The sequence below is a fragment of the Chelonoidis abingdonii genome, chromosome 3, assembly GCF_003597395.2.
Source record: "Chelonoidis abingdonii isolate Lonesome George chromosome 3, CheloAbing_2.0, whole genome shotgun sequence".
NCBI lineage: Eukaryota > Metazoa > Chordata > Testudines > Testudinidae > Chelonoidis > Chelonoidis abingdonii.
Window position 1 is genome coordinate 49,458,408 of NC_133771.1, and position 19,005 is coordinate 49,477,412.

General features: G+C 37.7%; 1 protein-coding gene across 8 annotated transcripts in view; it reads right to left on the reverse strand.

Annotated features, from left to right (window-relative positions):
• DST (dystonin) overlaps positions 1-19,005 on the reverse strand; it is a 465,365-nt gene that overhangs the window by 192,120 nt on the left and 254,240 nt on the right. For all 8 annotated transcript variants that reach the window (XM_032778396.2, XM_075063729.1, XM_032778395.2 and 5 more), the window contains 17 exons: positions 17,728-17,821; positions 17,250-17,404; positions 15,771-16,233; positions 15,549-15,677; positions 15,248-15,325; positions 14,993-15,154; positions 14,790-14,894; positions 12,596-12,691; positions 11,232-11,357; positions 10,687-10,839; positions 10,278-10,432; positions 9,920-10,046; positions 7,499-7,682; positions 4,595-4,752; positions 4,099-4,277; positions 3,707-3,845; positions 2,678-2,871 (listed from right to left, as the gene is read on the reverse strand). In XM_032778396.2, the coding sequence (XP_032634287.1) occupies positions 2,678-2,871; positions 3,707-3,845; positions 4,099-4,277; positions 4,595-4,752; positions 7,499-7,682; positions 9,920-10,046; positions 10,278-10,432; positions 10,687-10,839; positions 11,232-11,357; positions 12,596-12,691; positions 14,790-14,894; positions 14,993-15,154; positions 15,248-15,325; positions 15,549-15,677; positions 15,771-16,233; positions 17,250-17,404; positions 17,728-17,821 (2,697 nt within the window). The remainder of the gene's footprint in view (positions 1-2,677; positions 2,872-3,706; positions 3,846-4,098; positions 4,278-4,594; positions 4,753-7,498; positions 7,683-9,919; positions 10,047-10,277; positions 10,433-10,686; positions 10,840-11,231; positions 11,358-12,595; positions 12,692-14,789; positions 14,895-14,992; positions 15,155-15,247; positions 15,326-15,548; positions 15,678-15,770; positions 16,234-17,249; positions 17,405-17,727; positions 17,822-19,005) is intronic.

A 19,005-nucleotide genomic window follows, 5' to 3' on the forward strand; every position in this document is an offset into this window, starting at 1 on the left:
CATGAGCCAACGGGGCCAAAACCTGCACTGAAGGAGACCAGCAGACCACATCCTCTACTCCTCCCAAGCCAAGTAGGAGTTGGCACAAAGACAAAGTCTTTAGCTGTCCAAAAATGCTAATGACAATGATTCTCTTTGGGTAAGTCCCTCTTTAAATCATATGATTCTGGAAACTATTGAAAACCCACTCAAGTTTGTGGGCCTTCCCTTTAAATCAATCAGGCACAGAGAGTGAAGTCGAAACTGGTTAAGGCTCTTCTACTCTGCAGTTAAATGGGAGCAGAGGGGCAGACAAAGGCAAGCTGTGTATTTCCTGCGAACTGATTCTAGAGTGTTCAGAGTGCTTAAGATTCATCTGCTGTAGTCCTAACAACGTCCCTAAAAATCATACAAATACTGCAACCAAAGAGACAGCAGAGATGTAGGTTCAGAGCAACCTGCCTGTCTGTAACCCTACATTTAACAACTCTGGTATTCTGGTTTGTAATACCTACTTTTGAATCTGCCTTACTTTCAATAATGCTAAGGACATGCTCTGTGCACGTGAATGTATGTGTGTGAAACAGAGCAAGTGTGACAAAGATTATGTATTGCATTTGAGGAATTATATTTTGGTATACATATAAACAAATAACAGGGTAAACAAAATAACAATAAATGGGAAAAAAAGAAAAGGAAAGATGTTTAACTGGAGCCAATATTTACAAACTTCTGTGTATAGTGATTATCACTGTCAAACAGTTAGGAAGTAGGGGTTAACATTTGCAGAAACAGTCTGTTTACTGCCACAAATTGCAACTACTACAAGCTGTCATATTTACACTAGAACTCACTGTGTGTTAACAACAATCTGTCAGCATATTCCACACAGATGTCATGTGAGGAGAGTGCTAGGTTCATGTTTGCCCTGTGAGCAGATACGGACACTTAAGCTTCTCAGAAAGCTACTGTTTTGTCATTTAAATCATATCACTTTGTTTACACATGGCCTACTAGAAAATGGAATAATTAAAAATGAAATTTAAAGATATATACACAGCAGCTTAATTTCAGCCAAAAAAGACTATATGCTCCAATTGCATGTTTCTTATACTGAAAAACAGAAGGTAAGGGACCTTTCCCCATAGTTTCTGTGAAAGCCAGTAGCTTGAAGGCTAATAATCACACTGGCATTCAAACGGTTTTCTTTGAGTAGATAGCACTTTTGAACAGGTCTTACCAATTACTTTAGTTTCTGGCAATCAGAGGCAGAGGCAATACAATTAATTAATTATATCTGATTAGTTAACTGATTATCAGTTCCTGCATGGATTGAACTGAGAACATAAGAATGGCCATAGTGGGTCAGACCAAAGGTCCATCTAGCCCAGTATCCTGTCTTCCAACAGTGACCAATTGCCAGGTGCCCCATAGAGAATGAACAGAACAGATAATCATCAAGTGATCCATTCCCTGTCGCTCATTGCAAGCTTCTTGCAAACAGAACCTAGGGACACCATCCCTGCCCGTCCTGGCTAACAGCCATTGACGGACCTATCCTCCATGAATTTATGTAGTTTGAACTGGTGGAACAATATAAGGTCATCTGCTTTTAAGAGGAGAGAAATATGAAAGTTTGCCGTGTACAGTATTGTTTCATATAAACAGCAGTATTCTGATACTTCTCTTCAGGGATTCCAGGATCATAAACTAAAATAAAGAAAATAGGTTTAGTCTGCAAATAATGTTGTTCTGCCTCAATCTGTCCTTAGATCTAGGGAGATAGAATTAAAGAGAATGAAAATGAAAGGATATTAGGTTGGTTGGGAAAGCAATAAGATGTGAACTTCTTCCCTGTGAGAACAATGGATAAGCACATTCCAGAATACTGTGTGTGTATAATATATATGACATACACACATTATTATTTGTCTGTGTGTGCATGTACACGTGTACAAAAATATTTGAGTAATATTATCCACGGACATCACCAAAATCTAATCAAAGAGTCACATTTCATGGAACAAATGAACTTGAATAGCATCATGATATTGCATTAACATAATGAAAGGTCAACAGAACATGCTCCAAGGGCAAATTACTGGTTCTTGACCAAATCCTGAAGTCCTTATTTCAGTTCTTATGGAGACAAAATTATCACTGAGGTCAATGGGAGTTAAGGACTAAAGACTTGAGGTCTTAGGCCCAATGTTCTTTATCAAGAAGTAAATATAAATCTGACCAGCAACTCACAAGTGAAGGTTATCTCATCAGTCCCACCTATCAGTACTAACTATGGGGGAAGCAGAAAGCATAACCATAAGACAGGAGGCCCCGTTCTGCAGGCATTTTTGCTAGGGGAAAAGGGCAGCATATCTGTGCTGTATCTGGCTAACTGCTAAGTGTTATGGTAAAGCCCACACAGCATAGTGTTAAACTGAAGATGTTGCACACACTTAAAGCTGTGGCTCTTTTTATCACTGTGTGGAAAAAACTGCAGGGGATCATGTGAACAATGGCAGCAGCACCAAAAAGATAAGCATCCACCATGTTAGCAAGTTTCCTGAATAGTTAGAAATGCTTTTCAATCAACTATAATGTTCATTTCTTATTGCTTAAGCAGAAGATAAATTAGCTAAGAAACAACATCAATAGCCCAAAAGATGTTTTGAACACACTACAACACGAAGGTACGAACCGGTTTTCAATCTGAGAATGAACATTTTGCCATCTCTCAGACAGCTGATCAGCTTTCTCTTTATGCCAGTCAAAGTCAAGATCTCGTTCCTTATGCATTTTAAACATTTGATCGCTGATCGCCTTGGCTTTCTGCAGTTCATCTTCTAAGGCATGGAATACCTCTCTTTTCTCATCCACTTCAGACCTCCATTGCTAATATGTAATAAATGATAAGAAAACATAAATTGTAGCACTGTGTGTGTAAATCAACCCATTGCATATCCAATTTTTTCTGGTTGTTCAGACTGCTCCAATACCAAAATGCCTATGAAATAGCCGTGAACTGAAAATTCTGGGCATTGGAGTCCCAATGCCCACACAAATCAAGCACACAGCTTGCAAGTTAGCAAGCTAATATTTGTCTAATAAACTACAGAGGTCACCTTAAAAATCTTCCAGCTGTAAAATAACATTACCTCACTGCTTGCAGTATTTCAATGGGAAATATAAGGGGCTGTACAAATACTGAATGAAGCTTTTCTATTTATTTAAGAAAGTGGCAAGGTTTTTAGAGCAGACAGTCTTAGTGTTGCCTGGAATCTTCCCATAAAAGACAAAAGTGACTAACTCTCTTGTTGCTGCAGTCACATCTCTGGAGCTTCATATATTCCAAGATACTTCCACGTGCAGAGAGAAACACTGCAGAGCGAGGTTCATTAGCACTCTTGCTTTGCATGTTATGTGCACAGCTCATGCTAACATTTCCAGAGTTATATGTGTATGCAAAATGCAAACTTCTATAAGTGTAAAGTGTCTGTGAAAATTATTTTAACCTACTAAATAACATTTATTTTCTTATCCTAATTGCCAAAAGGATACAGATTTGTCTAATATAGCAATCTTACAATTTAGTCTGCTTAAAAGTAGACAAGAAGTCTTTGGCTGCACCACAAATGTAGTCTAACCAAAGGGCTATTATAAAAAGACAATTATTTTACTATACATTACTTTATGATTTACCTATAAAGAAAAAATAGCAAACTCATACCTTTAATGTACCAATAAGGTTCTCAATATTATTCTTGTCAGCAGTGACTGCTTCTTCTTCACACAGTTTAGTCTCATAAAGCTTTACTAGCGCTTCTGCTCCTTGAGTGTTTTTCAGCACCAAATTAACAGTTTTTAACCTGAAACAGTAACCTCTTGTTAACTAATCACGTATTGATAATATTCAAACTGCTCACATTTTTCAGTCTTGCCATGTGATATGAGATAACTAGTAATCCTTTTTTTACACTGTAATGACTTCGATAACTCTCTTACCCTTGATCGGTATTATTCATATTTATAACTTTACTGTTTTTTCTATTTACTTTCATTTGGGACAAAACACGTGTACACTGAACTGCAGCAAGTGCAAAGTGATGGTTTATTACATACTTTTCTATGTAAATGGAAGACATAGAGTAAACTTGATTCATATTCTGAATGATGACATTGAGTTCAGAACGGAGGGTGGGGACGGAAGGTGAACCAGCAGCTTGACTGAAAAACTCTTCGCATTTATCTGTAATCATTCCCAAATCATCCTTGAGTCGATCCAGCTCTTTCTTTAGCTTCTATAAAATGGAAGGTAATTGACAGTGTTTATTTATTCTACATCAGCCTGACAGTGTTCATATATCCTAATATTTTTTATTTCTGTCCTCTTTGTTGAAAAAGTGAGGAATGTATCTGCAGCATAGAAAGACTGAAGACTAGCTATCCATTAGTCCCTTTACTTACACTGATATATGAGAAAAATCACTTAGTCACCCCCACCCTTCTGAGCTGAACCATAACATGCAAGAATCTGGGTCCGTTTGTTTCAAGCGAAAACTATTCATTTTGGAAAATGGCCACTTCCTCTTTGAATCATTCTTTCCCAAAGGTTCACCTCTTGTTCCGTGATCCTAAACACACTTTCATGTAGGTCATCCCTCTCCAGTGGAGTCCGAATCTGTCGGATCAAACAGTCTTCACAGTTCTCTAAGCGAAGTCTGATGTTTCTGACTTCTGAGATATACAGATTGTAAATGGATTCCTCCTGCTCTTCTGTTGAAGTAAACAAATAGGAAATAAATCTAAATTGCCATGCCGTATTTCTCCTCCTCCTAACAACAGGTTTTGTAATACCTCAAAATATTACTGCACTTTCAGGGATTGATTCCACTCCCAGAAAAGCCAACAGGAATTGACTCTAACAGGAATTGCATCAAACCCTTAGTCCTTAGCTGCTACTAAATAATCTCCTTGCACTTCCAAAATTAATGTCTATCAGATTCATAGATTCCAAGGCCAGAAGGGACCACTGTGATCATCTAGTTTGATCTCCTGTATAACACCATCTATAGAACGTCCCTAAAATAATTCCTATAACACAACTTTCAGAAAAACATCCACCCGGATTTAAAAATTGTCAGTGATGAAGAATCCATCACAAACCTCGGTAACAAGTATCAGAGGGGTAGCTCTGTTAGTATGGACATAGTGGGTATTCACCCATGAAAGCTTATGCTCCAATACATGTGTTGATCTATAAGGTGCCATGGGACTCTGCTGCTTTTTACAAACCTTGGTAAATTATTCCAATGGTTAATTACACTAATTTTAAAAATTTTCTCCTTATTCCCAGTCTGAATTTTCCTAGCTTCGACTTCCAGCCATTGAATCATGTTATACCTTTCTCTGCTAGACTGAAGAGCCAATTATTAAATATTTATTCTCATGTAAATACTTATGGGATTATAATTAAGTCACCCCTTAAGCTCCTCTGTTAAATTAAACAGATTGAGCTCCTTGAGTCTTTCACTATAAGGCATGTTTTCTAATCCTTTAATCATTCTCATGGTTCTTCTCTGAACCCTCTCCCCAACTTATCAACATCTTTCTTGAATTGTGGGCACCAGAACGGGGCACAGTATTTCAGCAACAGTTGCACTAGTGCCAAATATAAAGGTAAAATAACCTCTCTACTCCTATTCAAGATTCCCGTTTATGCATCCCAGGATTGCATTAGCTCTTTTGGTCACATAGCTCAGGGTCAGCTGATTATCTATCACAACACCCAAATCGTTTTCAGAGTCACTTCTTCCTGGGATAGAGCCCAGTTCCAATAAGTATAGCCTACATTCTTTGTTCCTAGATGTAGACATTTACATTTAGCTGTATTAAAATGCATATTGTTTGCTTGCATATTGCTTGCATAATGTTTACCAAATTATGCAGATTGTGCTGAATCAGTGACTTGTCCTCTTCATTATTCACCCCTCCAGCAATTTTTGTGTCAGCTGCAAACTTTACCAGCGAAGATTTTTGTTTTCTTCCAGGTCATTTATAACTATGTTAAACAGTGTACGTCCAAAACCCGATCCCTGAGGGACCCCACTGAAAACAGACCTGCTCAAAGATGATTCCCCATTTCCAGTCGTCAGGGCTACCATCATCCCCTTTGCATGCACACTGGTGAAGTGAATGACTATCCTTCTTCCAGCCAGATGATTTCATTACTGCTATTGTAGCTAACCTCAAGTGGATTTCTTCTTCATCGCTGTGACAGGGATACAGTAAAGTGCTGGAGGACTTGGGCCAGCCAATCCTGATTACAGAACAAGTCACACCTGAGATCCAGATGAATGCCTTACAGAGAGCAGCAAGAGGCTGCAATGAAGGGGGGAAGCTCAGGAAACTGTAGAAAACTGCAGTGTGAAGAGCTCCAGCATGGAAGACGCTGATACCAAGGGAGCTGTGACAGAAGGATCCCAGGGAGCAGGAAGCTCCTGTGAGGAAACCCAAATGGTGTTTGAACCTAGAAGTTTGGGGACCTAGTGGCTAGTGCCAGAAGGCTAAGATCCAGCTAGAAAAAGCTGGAAGGATAGGCTGTGAGAACAGACTGGGACAGAAAAAGAACTCCATCTGAGACAGAAGACACCAGAACTAAGAATGGATTTTTATGTGCTGATGGACTTTATTTTGGGACTCTGAGGACCGTAAAGAACTATTTCTGTTATTAAATCAGCCCCAGGCAGAGGGTGTTGTTATTCACGTGAAAGCCTGTATGTAGTTCTTAAGAGGCCCAAAACAGAGGGCTAAAAGGGACAGGGTGCCTGCAAAGTGACGCCTGGTCACAAACAGGGGCACATTAAATGGCTGCCCCACTACAATCACCTATCTAGTATTCCATTTACTAAGTACAATATGTCTCCGCTTATATAGCAAACTATAATGGCAATTTAATCAGTTTTATAAACTATTTTACTTCTCTAAGTCAATAGTTACTTGACAGCATAAGGTATCTTTTCAGCTTTATCTACGCTTTCATATTTCTGCATCTTAAAAGCAGAAAGAGTGGTGCTTTTGAAGAGTGGTGATGGGGTATTTTGCAACACTAGGACAGAATGTGTAAGACATTTTTCTTGTGTAACAGGGTCAAATACTATTCTAATTCTGAGCTCAGTAAGATATTCAAGATATATTTCAATCCATTAGAAGCAAGACTATGAAAAACTAGACCACATGATAAGCTGCAGTCCAGAGGGTAAATTCTTCTTCCAGGAAAAATGTTTTTAGCATACCTTTGAGTAGTACTAACAAACCACCTTCATCTCTAGTAGAATTTACAGCGCAACTTGTCTAAATGATAGCTCTTTATTCATTTATTATAGTTGTCTGTCTTAATGGTGTTAACATAATAAAACATGCAGTGCACTGAAGTTCACATTTAGAAAGCAAAAGATTCATCAGGTATCATAAAGCCTCTTTTAAGAAAACTTTTACACATTTCCCAGTGAGTTGCTCTTACCTCTTTCTGCAGATTTAAGAAGCTCCTGATAGTACTGCTTGCAGACATTAACTTCCCTTTCCAGATGTGCTATATCTGAGCCTGAAAAGATTTTGGAGTCCTGGCTGTCTTCCAGAAAGTCATCAAAGCGGGACTGTAAATTGCTTAAAACCTGCTGATGTTCCCCTGGCAACATTGTCTTTATCTAAAATAGAGAATAGATCAGTATAAATGCCAGACATTCTTGTAATGTGTAAAGATGATAAAGGTGTTACAACTTCTCTAATCACATATATTGAATTCAGCATGGTTTGGGCCAGATGTTGCCATTACAGCATTTGCACAGTTGAGGCAATGCAAAGCCATATCACCCCAGAAGGGGCTTCAGGAGGGAATATGTGTTATGAAATAGAAAAGGATTGTATGTCCACTGGACTGAGGAATTTGTCAGACACTAATGCAACATAAATAATGGAATAGAAAATGAAGGGAGAAAAGCTTCTCTTGTGAAGCACTCTAAAATATTCTAGCCTTTTCAATGACCTTGTATAGTAACAATTGCTTGTGTCCTTTCTCTGCAAATGCTTTGCTGAAAGCCAACGCACATAAGTCAGTAAAAAATTATTCATGTGTTTGCTAAAGCACCCCATGCACCACAGATTGTCATGGACTCAATGTGATCATATTATAATACAAATAATATAACATACTACTCTCATAACAGAGCACATGCTTTTTATCACCTATGTTCAGGATTCAGAAGAGCACAGCTGGAATCAACACTGGCAGTTTTCACTACTCACATTTTCTCTGTTAGAAACAAGGGAGTGTGGGGGAGAACCCAGACAAAATCTAGATTAATCAATGCCCTGTCCTACCACCATAAATAGTGTGGGATAGGTCCAACTGATCGTAATAGATGTCCCCTGCTCCACAAAATGTAGGGAGAAGCTCAGGGACCCTACTAATATGCTTGAGCGAAAATTCCTTCCCAACCAGATATTGGACTATCACTTTAACCAGTTGCATATGAGCAAGAAGCACCATAACTAAGCATTTAAAACCCATTCATATTCTGAGATAAATGTTTTGAGCCCAAGTCATTATCCATTTCATCCCTCAAACCATCATCTGCATATGGATGTGTGATGGTCAAGTTACAGTCCAATTAAACATTTGGCTTTCCAGTACACAGGTGTGTCTTCTTGTCCATGGACAGGGTAGAAGCATCTATGTTTTATTTATCTGTTGCCTTTACCACTATTTATCAGGAGGTGCTTCTGACCCACTTACTAAACCATAAAGGGGTGGAGCTGCATTAACATGACCTTGCTTATTTCCCCCAATGGATCTCAGATAAACAGCTGTTCCTCTTCCAGCATTTTCATATGGTGGTCAATCCTGCCATCTCTTGGGGAAATTGTGTCAATGTCTATGTAAACGCGCTAATGAGACCCATGAGATAACGTGGGCTACCAAGGCTTCAATGCGCTCATGATTCACAGCTCTGTGTTTCTTTCTCGTCTAGAACAGGAAACTGGATCCAAAACACCAAACTCAAGCTACATCTGGGTGTGAATAAGGTAGTGTCAATGTGGTATGCAGTTCTGAGAGTCTGTTGGAGTCACTGGTATTCCTGGACCCTCACAAAACAACAATTACAATCATAACAGCTGGTTATTCATGCATTCTATTCCAAATTTATATTTGATCTTTTGTGCCAGCAATGGATAGGCCCATGTTAGACCATTTTTCCTCCCATACCATGTGGCAATCAATGGGAAAATGGTTACTGACCCAAACATGATTAGAAGCAGGGCATTTTCGGTGGAGGTTGCAGGTTCATTTGTATCAACCAGAAACAGTGAGAAACAGCATATAACCCCTCACTATGTGTACTGCAAGTGTTATTTGCAGCAAATTGAAGAAATCTATATTTGCGTATTGTAGAATAAACAGTCTCATGTAATATAAAAGTAAAACAAGATTTACAGAAGCAGACATTGCGCTGTTCAGTGGTCTGACAGATTGTTTTAGCCTAACTGTTTGATATTTTGATTTAAATCAGTATTTTGTTTTGAACAAACTTAACTTAATCAGCTCTTTAATGCTGATATAATATAGACTATATATCAGGGTACAATTCTGTAGCATGGTGTAACCAAAACGCACTCCTCTGCAGGTGTCAGGGGCTGAATCTGGGGCTTGCAATTGCCCCAATCATTAGTAGGTGAAGGCTGTCAGAGTGAAGGCTGCTTAGATCAAGATGGAGTACTGCACACGGTAAAATGGAGCAGGTACTGTAAGTTGTGTCTCCACACTGAAGACGTGAGCAGCAACGAACTTCTCTAGTTTATAAATAGTTTCTGTAGTTGCAGTCTTCTGGGTATCAGTAAGTTATTAATGTACACTCAGAGGGACATAGTTCGGTGCAGGACCTACCGAAGCAACATTACCAGCTCGAACAGTTTCAATTTCATTTGTCAAGTAGTGCCAGGAAACCACGCTCTTCATGTTTATATGTGATTCATGCCAAAGGGCCAGTACATTCTGAAAATGCTGTTCAATTCTGAAACATACAAACACAATTAGATTAGAAAAACTGTCTGAAATTGTATTCACACGTGAAAAGGGGAGAAAATAAAAAGAGCGTAAATTATTTTAACACAAATAAGTTCAAACGAAAATGACTGCCTCTGATCTAATCACAAGACAGTGCTCCTTCCCTAAAAAAATAAAAACAACCAAAATATTTATTACAGGAACTACCCACTTTCAGCTGTTTTTAGTCTGCTCCTACCTGTTTGCAGTGTCTATTGCTTCTTTGTTTGGTGGAGGAACTGTAAAGCACACAGATGGAACCATGGCCTCGTTACCACTTGGACTAATGACTTTCCATTTGGCACGATGGGAGTTGCTCGCTAATATGCATTCATCATCTTTGTAAATGGTTATCTAGTTGTAACAGAAAAGCAGAATAATTTAATGAGCTAAGCATTATAAACTATCCTTACAAAGCCCTTTTGTAAATGGTGTCACCAAATAAGTGACACAACAACAAAAAACAACAATGCAGAACACAAGCATTTGCTCTGTTTACTAGGGTGGAAGATATTTACAGTCTTGTGTTTTTCAGGAACATATAATTAACGAAACTTTATCTGTCTCCTCATGTCTGTAATTGATTTTAGGAAATTCAAGGTTCTAACCTCAATTTGTCTGTAGTCACAGATGGCTTTAATTGGGATGGATGTTTTGAGTGGACTATCAGGATTCCTTGGCTTCAGCTGAATTATTGCCTTTGCCTTCCCCACAAGGCCAGCTACTGTGCTCTTGTACTGCAAGAGTTGTTCTTTTTCTTCCTAAAGAGCAATTAACAAATAACAAAAAATCAGAGATGGCCAGAACTCACTGCTGCTTCTTTAATGCTTTTAAAGCTTTTGTCTCTGAAAAATAACATTTCACAGGAACGGAAATAACTCCACGAAGTAATCAGTTTCCTTTAATATCCACTATTGTTTAAAAACGTATATTTTAAGGGCACAGAAGTATTCAAATGAATAAGGACAATAACAACAAACAAGGACAAATGGATAAACTTGTTTAATTAGACATTCTGAAATTAAATTTTATAATTTTATTACCTCCCTTTAGTTGGGTAAGCAGTTTACAAATTCAATTTTTAAATCCAGATACGTGTTACACAACTCTTGTTTAATCTTATTTTTTGTCAACAAAATTCTTGAATTCTTACCATGGATTCCTGAACAAGATCTTCCAGTTTATGAAGGCTGCTGGACCTATCACAACTGTACTTTCGCTGTATGGCATCTTTTAAATTCTTTAAATAGTCCATGGCTTCTTTGGCATCATTGAAAAACTAAGGTAAGACACTTATTTTGATTAATTAAAAACAACACTGAAAGTTTTACTAAGTGTTAAGCCAAAATTGTTGTCTGAAGAAATCATAAATGGTTTTAAAGCTGTTTTATATTTTACAGTAGCTTGAATTTCAAGTGATTGTCTTCTTGTACCTGTCCTGATCTCAGAAAGGCAGACATGCATCACTGAAACATCGAAAATCAGTTACTGCACATGCTATCTGAAAACAAAATCAATATCCTTATGCCTGTACATTAGTTAATTACAGTTCCTGTGAAAATGATTTTCAAACACTGATTCTTGCTACTCCTGGAATTTACAGCTATTAAGTTTTAAAAAACAGATTATAAAATAAAAGTTATAAAATGTAGGAAACAAGCTATAGGAAGTAGTATGTTCCTATGAACATTATATAGATTAGATGGAACCTGATTCTTCATTGCCTTTTTACCTTTTGTAGCCATTTACATTAATGCAAAGTGGGTGAGCTATAAAGCCCTACCATTCTGAATTGTTGCAATTTACATTCATTTTGCTCTCATGTGCCACTGGCATAAATGGCTCCACAAGGTTCAAGACTGTGAAGAATACTCTCTCTCTATTAAACATAAAAAAATGCGAAGTTCTTTCTAAATCAGACAATGCATATCAAGACCTTCCATTACCGGGTATAATAGTTAGTAGATTAATAATCATTTACTGCTCATTTAAGAGGAGCTATAGTCATAAAGGTGACTAAAAATGGCAAAACCTTAGTCAATGCATCAGCTCCCTGTGGGCCTTCTGCTCCCTACTGATAATAACGTGTGTTCTGCTCTTGTTTGTGCAGCCCTGGAAGAATGAGCTCGATTCTGTTCTACTGGTCCATCATCAACAAACCCAACAACCTGAATCCAGTTGCAGAAGCTGTATTAAATGTTATGATGCCTGAGGAAGAAAGAACACTGCCTTTTTTTCAGATCCTGGATTTATTTGCAGCATTTAAAAAAAAAACAGGCCCATGTTCCCTTGGTGTAAACTGACGTAGCTCTGCTGAACACAATGGAGCTACCCCTGTTTACACTACTTTAGAATCTGGCCCATGTATTGAGCTATAAATGGAAAAATTGAGAAAATCTGACCTGAAAATTATTGAGAAAGGATAACCAATATTCTCAAGTGATTGTTCTTCCTCTCACTTATCTGACTATAATCATGCTTTAAGGTGTTACAAATTTAATTGTTTTACTTACTGACCTCAAAATAAGCAGCATTTTCTCTCAAGTGTTGTTCAACACAGTGACAGAGCTGTAAAATCCAGCTCCACTGTGTCTGCATTGCAGCTCTATAGGCCTTAAAGATGAAAAAAGAAAGCATTTTAGAAAGACGTGCAGAAATTCACACATGTATATTCTTGCAAACTTTAGAAAAAAATAAGAATAGTGTTACAAACAAAAGAGTCTGGTCCTGCCCTCCTTGTGCAGGCACAACTGTCCTTCAGACAGTAGGAGTTTTGCCTAAGTATAGAGTAAAAAATCAGACATAAAATGTGGTGCTGTATAGACAACAAAAAAAGTTTTCTGAAGCCCTAATGTGTACATATATATGCTTTTGCATAACATTTAAAAATAAGTTTAACTTTACTAATATTTTTGTCTCTTACACAATGTTTTTGCTACCACCTCTATAGAAAATGGAGTGCATTGCCCTAACATTTGCCAGCAGAGGGTGCTCTAAATATTTTTAAGTTAATCAGAAGTGTCATTTAAAGCCAGCATCATCTGACTGGCACAGAAGACATCGAGTTTTCCAGCAACTGGGTGGATTGATCCATTAATGCATGGCGAACATCCCAATGTGCCTGATTATTATGAAAAGACAGTTTCTAAAGTCCTGTAAAAGCAGCAAAGAATCCTGTGGCACCTTATAGACTAACAGACGTTTTAGAACATGAGCTTTCATGGGTGAATACATGCATCTGACGAAGTGGGTATTCACCCACGAAAACTCACGCTCCAAAAACGTCTGTCAGTCTATAAGGCGCCACGGGATTCTTTGCTGCTTTTACAGATCCAGACTAACACGGCTACCCCTCTGATACTTTCTAAAGTCCTGTTATCTGCACATGCTAGAGAATGTAGAAGGCAGTAATTTTAAATATATTACGTGCCCCGCACACACACACACCCTGTACTCTTTAATGTAAAGACTATAATGTTCACATATGTATCTACCACCATACTGGTTTGTCTCTGTAGTATATATGTTTATTAGACTGATATTGAGTGATACATATATTAGTAACAGCATACCATTTTAGAGAAAAAAATTCCCATACTACAAAAATACCATTCATTAACCACATTCAAGTGCATGTAAAGGGAAGGAAGTGTTTTTCTTCATTTGTTTCCATATTACGAAAAATAAACTCTTTAAACCAAAGAATCATAAAATGCAGAGTTGGTACTGATTGCTGAAAGGATTAGCTCATCCTCCCGTATTATAATTGTTTTCATTGGTCCTATTGTAGCACCACTTTACTGTCTATTCTTGACATGAGTATCTGCAGGGAAAACAATCTGACACTGTCCTTTGGAGGCTTGACAAAGCACCTACAGTAGCTACAATATTTTTTATGTAAACAGATTACCTACAATAAAGAGCCTGATTCAAGTCCAAAATAAATCAGGCCACTTTGTTACATTCCAATGTCCAAACAATTTCTGTAATTTATTGACAATAAGATCATGAAACCAAACCCCAGACCTTAAAAGGAAACAATATGATAAAGTATTTGTGACTGGAAATGCTATAGGGATACCTTTTCCAGCTCAAAGGGGGAGAAAATCAAATTAAGGGCTATTACATGCCTTCAATCTGCATGTACAATTCCCATTAACATCAATGGAAACTGCATGCGAGAGTTGAAGGCTAAATATGGTTGTAAGGGCCCACTGTGGAGTCCTTAATCCTTCTTCCTACATTTCAATGGGAGCTTTTGACTATGGGCAAGTCTACCCAACTGTGCTACAACAGCGCAGCTGAATCAATGCAGCTGCGCTGCTGTAGTGCATCTGGCGAAGACACGCTATGGTGACTGGTGAGCACTCTCCCGTTGACATAAATCGGTGTCCACACCGCGCTAAGTCGCTGTAATTTATGTCACTCAGGGGGGCATCGTACGCACACCCCTGAGCAATGTAAATTACATCAGCTTAAGCAGTACGGTAGACTAGCCCTAAGTAAAAACCGAGTAGGACTCCAGGATTTAGCCATAAATGTTTAAAAACACTTATTTCATTGAAAGTGAGGCACAGAGCCACACCAGGACATAGAAAAGAAAAAACTCTTATTGTCTGAACTTATTAACGAATATCCCATCAGCAAAAAGTCATAAAGGCTTAAATCACAATATTGTTTTCCAGTTTGTGTGCTATCCTTCTTGACTTACCTCAATAGTTAGCCTTGCAGGGTGATTTTCCAGGAGTAGCTGCTCTGCTATTTCCTGAACTGATTTAATAACTTCTTCTTTTTGATCAAGTTCTCTCATTAAATCCTTTTTTTTTCAAATAAAAAAATAGTTTTTTTAGAAACTTGTTAAATTATTAAATGTAATTTAATTATTTCCTTTTGGATTACATTAGCAATGCTTACTGCATGGTACTCCTTTTTTCTTGATATATTGGAGTTTCTTTCACTCCAGTCATATGCGACCTCCTCTTCTTCTTTTTCATTCAGCCATATAAGTTCTCCAGTGGCACGGGACACAAAATTGTGCAGGGTATCAAGGTGCCTTTCTTGATTTCTTGATGTATTCTTAAAAAAAAAAAAAAAAAATTTAAAAACCCTGCCTTTATCAAAGCAACACACATTTAAAAGTTGAACATCGAAGAGATACAATGATCTTACCAAGAGTTTTGCATACTGACTCTCCAGTTTGTGCAATTTTTCTGCATAACTGAGTTTAAGAGGGGCAGTCATTTGGATCTGTGTACAGTAGATAAGGTTAAAGGACAACAAAAAGATTAGCCACACTAACAGTGATTCCCAAATATTATATTAATTTGTATAATGCTAATTCATCTGGCAATCACACATAAAACCAAAGAAAGGTTCCGAAATCCAAGTGCAGTTGTATAACCCGTAATTGCCTCATGAGTAATTCAATTTAAAAAAGTAACCTCAAGAAATACAAAGTGCATTCGTGTACCTCACTGATTTTAGCTTCTTTAAGGCTTGATTCAAAATCTTCTATAGCTCTATGGACATTTTTATGATTTTCTAAATGGCTTTCAACGCTTGGCAGATCTGAGCCCCATTCTGTTCGATCAAGTTGCACCTTGTAAACAAAAGTGAAAAATTAACCAAAGCGCCTCAGAAAATAAAGGACATGACTAAGGCAGACTAAGAGTTGTTTGCATATAGACATTACCTGCATTTCGTCTACCCAGTTCAAGAGGTCCTGGACAAATTTCATGTTGACTTCTTCTTCTGTTAAATTTTGATCAACAAAAGCTGATTTCATGAGGGGCTTTTGGATTTGCATCAGCTTTAGCGTTTGCAGTGCATTGGTGTCAACTCCTGTTACATAGGTTTGAATTACCCGTGGTGGAAAGCCAGGTGTATAAGCTGGTGTGATTGCCGGAGTCAGTCTTGAAGTAAGACCTGATGAGAGGCCTGATGTCAGACTGGAAGAAGTCAAAGTAGGAGTTAAACTCTGGGTCATTCCAGAGTTTAAATCAGGGTTTAAGTTTGGTGCAAATCCTGAGTTTAAGCTTTGTGTTATTCCTGAAATCATCAACTTTGTCTGTTCTGTTGTCAGTGTGTGCCCCTTGCTGAATATTGAAGAACATTCAGTCCTTAAGGCCAGAAGATCATCTCGAAGTTTAGCAACCCTATAAAGAAATTACATTTACTAAAGAAAACAAAACAAACAATCTAATTGAAAGTTTGTGAAAGCATTTTTGTGAAACAATATAATTAACTGAACTATAGCAACATAAATGAAAGCTACCTTGTATATTTTATATATTGTAGTTAAACAAATTTACACTATTAGTATCTCAGTACTATTATTTACTATAGACTTTACTTATTCCAATATAAGCTTTCTATATTAGCACATTTTTATTATCTAGTAAACAGCTCCAAAAGTGACATGTATGTATTGTGTCACCCTATACATGCATACTTGTGTGTGTTAGTATGGGCAAAATCCTGGCAATAACCCAGAAAACCAACATAACACGTGCGGTAGCATGTACCAAATGCAAAGCTAGACACAACCAGCAAAAGAGAAATCTTGCTGTTGCAAGGCAAGATACTACATGCTGGGATGGATTAATTAGCTGCAGGGAGTTGTTTACAGCTCAGTGCCCGAGCAGCTATCCTGTGCTTGCTCTCACCAGATTCAGGTTTAACTCTGCCACTCTCTGGAGACATGTTGCTTTTCCATAAAATGACACCCTATTACTACAGTGTAGGTTTCTGGTTGCACAAACTGCTGTTTGTGAACCAACATTAGCCTGCTACTACCTTTCCGGGTACGCTGCAACTACTGATGCAAATCGTATCTCTATTTATCTAGAACAAAATTAGTAGGTTTTAAGCATAACCATTTTAAGTACAATAAAAACGCCCATAATGTTCAAACTTGGGTGTCTAATAAAGTTAAACACCTAAATGGCACCCAGATAAGTGACCTGATTTTCAGAGGTGCTGAGCACATGCAGGTCCCATTGAGTTCGGTAAGAGTAGTGGGCGCTCAACATCTCTGAACATCTGGTTATTTTTATCTGGACTGCCAATTATGGATTTAGGAGCTTAACCACAGGCATTTAGATTCAACACTCTGGGCTACAATACACATACTCAATGTGCATTTATACACTTAAATAAAAGTATGAAATACCTCTGTACTAGTTGATCTGCCTGATAATATTTTCCATCAATAAGAATTTGGGCATCAATTACATGTTGGTGCAGAAGATTCTCACATTCAAGTATATATCCAGCTATCTCTGCTTCATTCTGGAACTGTAGCCCTGATTCTAATCGCTTGGAATCCTGTGTTTTGGAATGATAAATACCAGTAATTAAATCCTACAGGTAAATGGAGAAGTACTGTGTAGAGAATTTATTTTCACTGTAAGCTATTTTTTTTAATCTTAAATAATTACTGGTAAAAACTTAGCAGAATGAATTTTATTTAACGTACAGTATTCTCTTCCAGAAATGTTAACTACAGAAAAAAATGCAGAAAAGGTGAAAATATCAATTACTCAAATAGTCAATCAAAAGTTCTGAAAGTAAGATTTTAAAAACTATAAAGACTTCAGTGCCAAAAAGTTCACAAACACACCCAGAAAGAGAATTCATAGTTGACTTACAGACTGCAGAGCATTCCGAGCAAGTATCAGTTTGTCTTCACAGCCCAGGATGTCCCGCTGAACTCTGTTTGCAATTTGCTGCAACATCTCCAACCTAAAAGACACCACAGAATATATAAAAAAATGTTATTTACTATCCACATTGCGATGCAAAAGAAAATATCTTGCATCAAACACCAGTATTTATGCCAATGTACCTAGATTCTTCTAAAGTGCCATTGCCAAAGCTTATACAAGAATTAATCAGTGTCGGGTCACAATTCACAGAAAGGAAATTCTCATTGGAGTCAATGCTGGTTCGAGTGCCAGTGCTGTTGCTAAACAAGGAATCACTACTGTGGTAGCCATAACCACTGCTGTTCATTTTTACACCAGGAGCACTGTTCCTTTGGCCATTTACATCTATTGAACAATGGAAAAGGTAAAAACTCCTGCAAAATGTACAGCTCCCAGGGATGAAATCTCTCTACTGGCTTTTGAAACACCCAGCATTCCTTCTTTAAATAGGCTTCAACATGCACATTCAACACCCAGCAAGTAATACTCTGATGGCTCTTCAAAGAATTTTGCCTAGAGCTATGTATGCTAGTTTGAGTTTGGCTTCCCTACCTTGCATTAAAAAGCTCTGCAAGTATGGACTAAACAGAATGACTAAGGCGTCACTGGGAGATAGAGGTGCCAAATATTTAATATAAGTCTCAACCAATTTCAACAAGCTAAAAGGAACAAACCTATATTATAAACTCACTACAGTGTTGTGCAAATCTTGAATTAAAAGTTATATTAAAAGAAGCAAAAAGAGCTTGATTTACCCCAATAATTCCAGATTTATGCTGGTGTGAGTCCCCTGATTTTAATAGAGTTACGCCAGCGTAAAATGGGAGTAACACATTAGGCTCATAATTGGTAAACTCGATACCCTTGTACACTGTCCAATCCACTACTATTGTTCTGCTGTCCAGACAAGCATGTTTATGTTATTCCCTGTCCCACCAAGCTGTAATCCTGAAGACATCACCTTACTTTTTCAGCATTCTGACTGACAGCTCCAAGGCTTTCTGACCATAAAGAAAAGAAGGCAAGACCCTTCTTTTTCTTGGTTTTTATATATAAATATATATTCATAAAAATCATTCAGTCTTTCATTAACTGAATTTTTCCCCATTTTAACTCCTGCTTCCAGCCCTCTATAAAACTACATCCATATTTCAGCGCTGCTGCTTTAAAAATAAAAAGGACACAAGCCACCCTCGCAGAGACTGAGCAGGCTTATCTCTC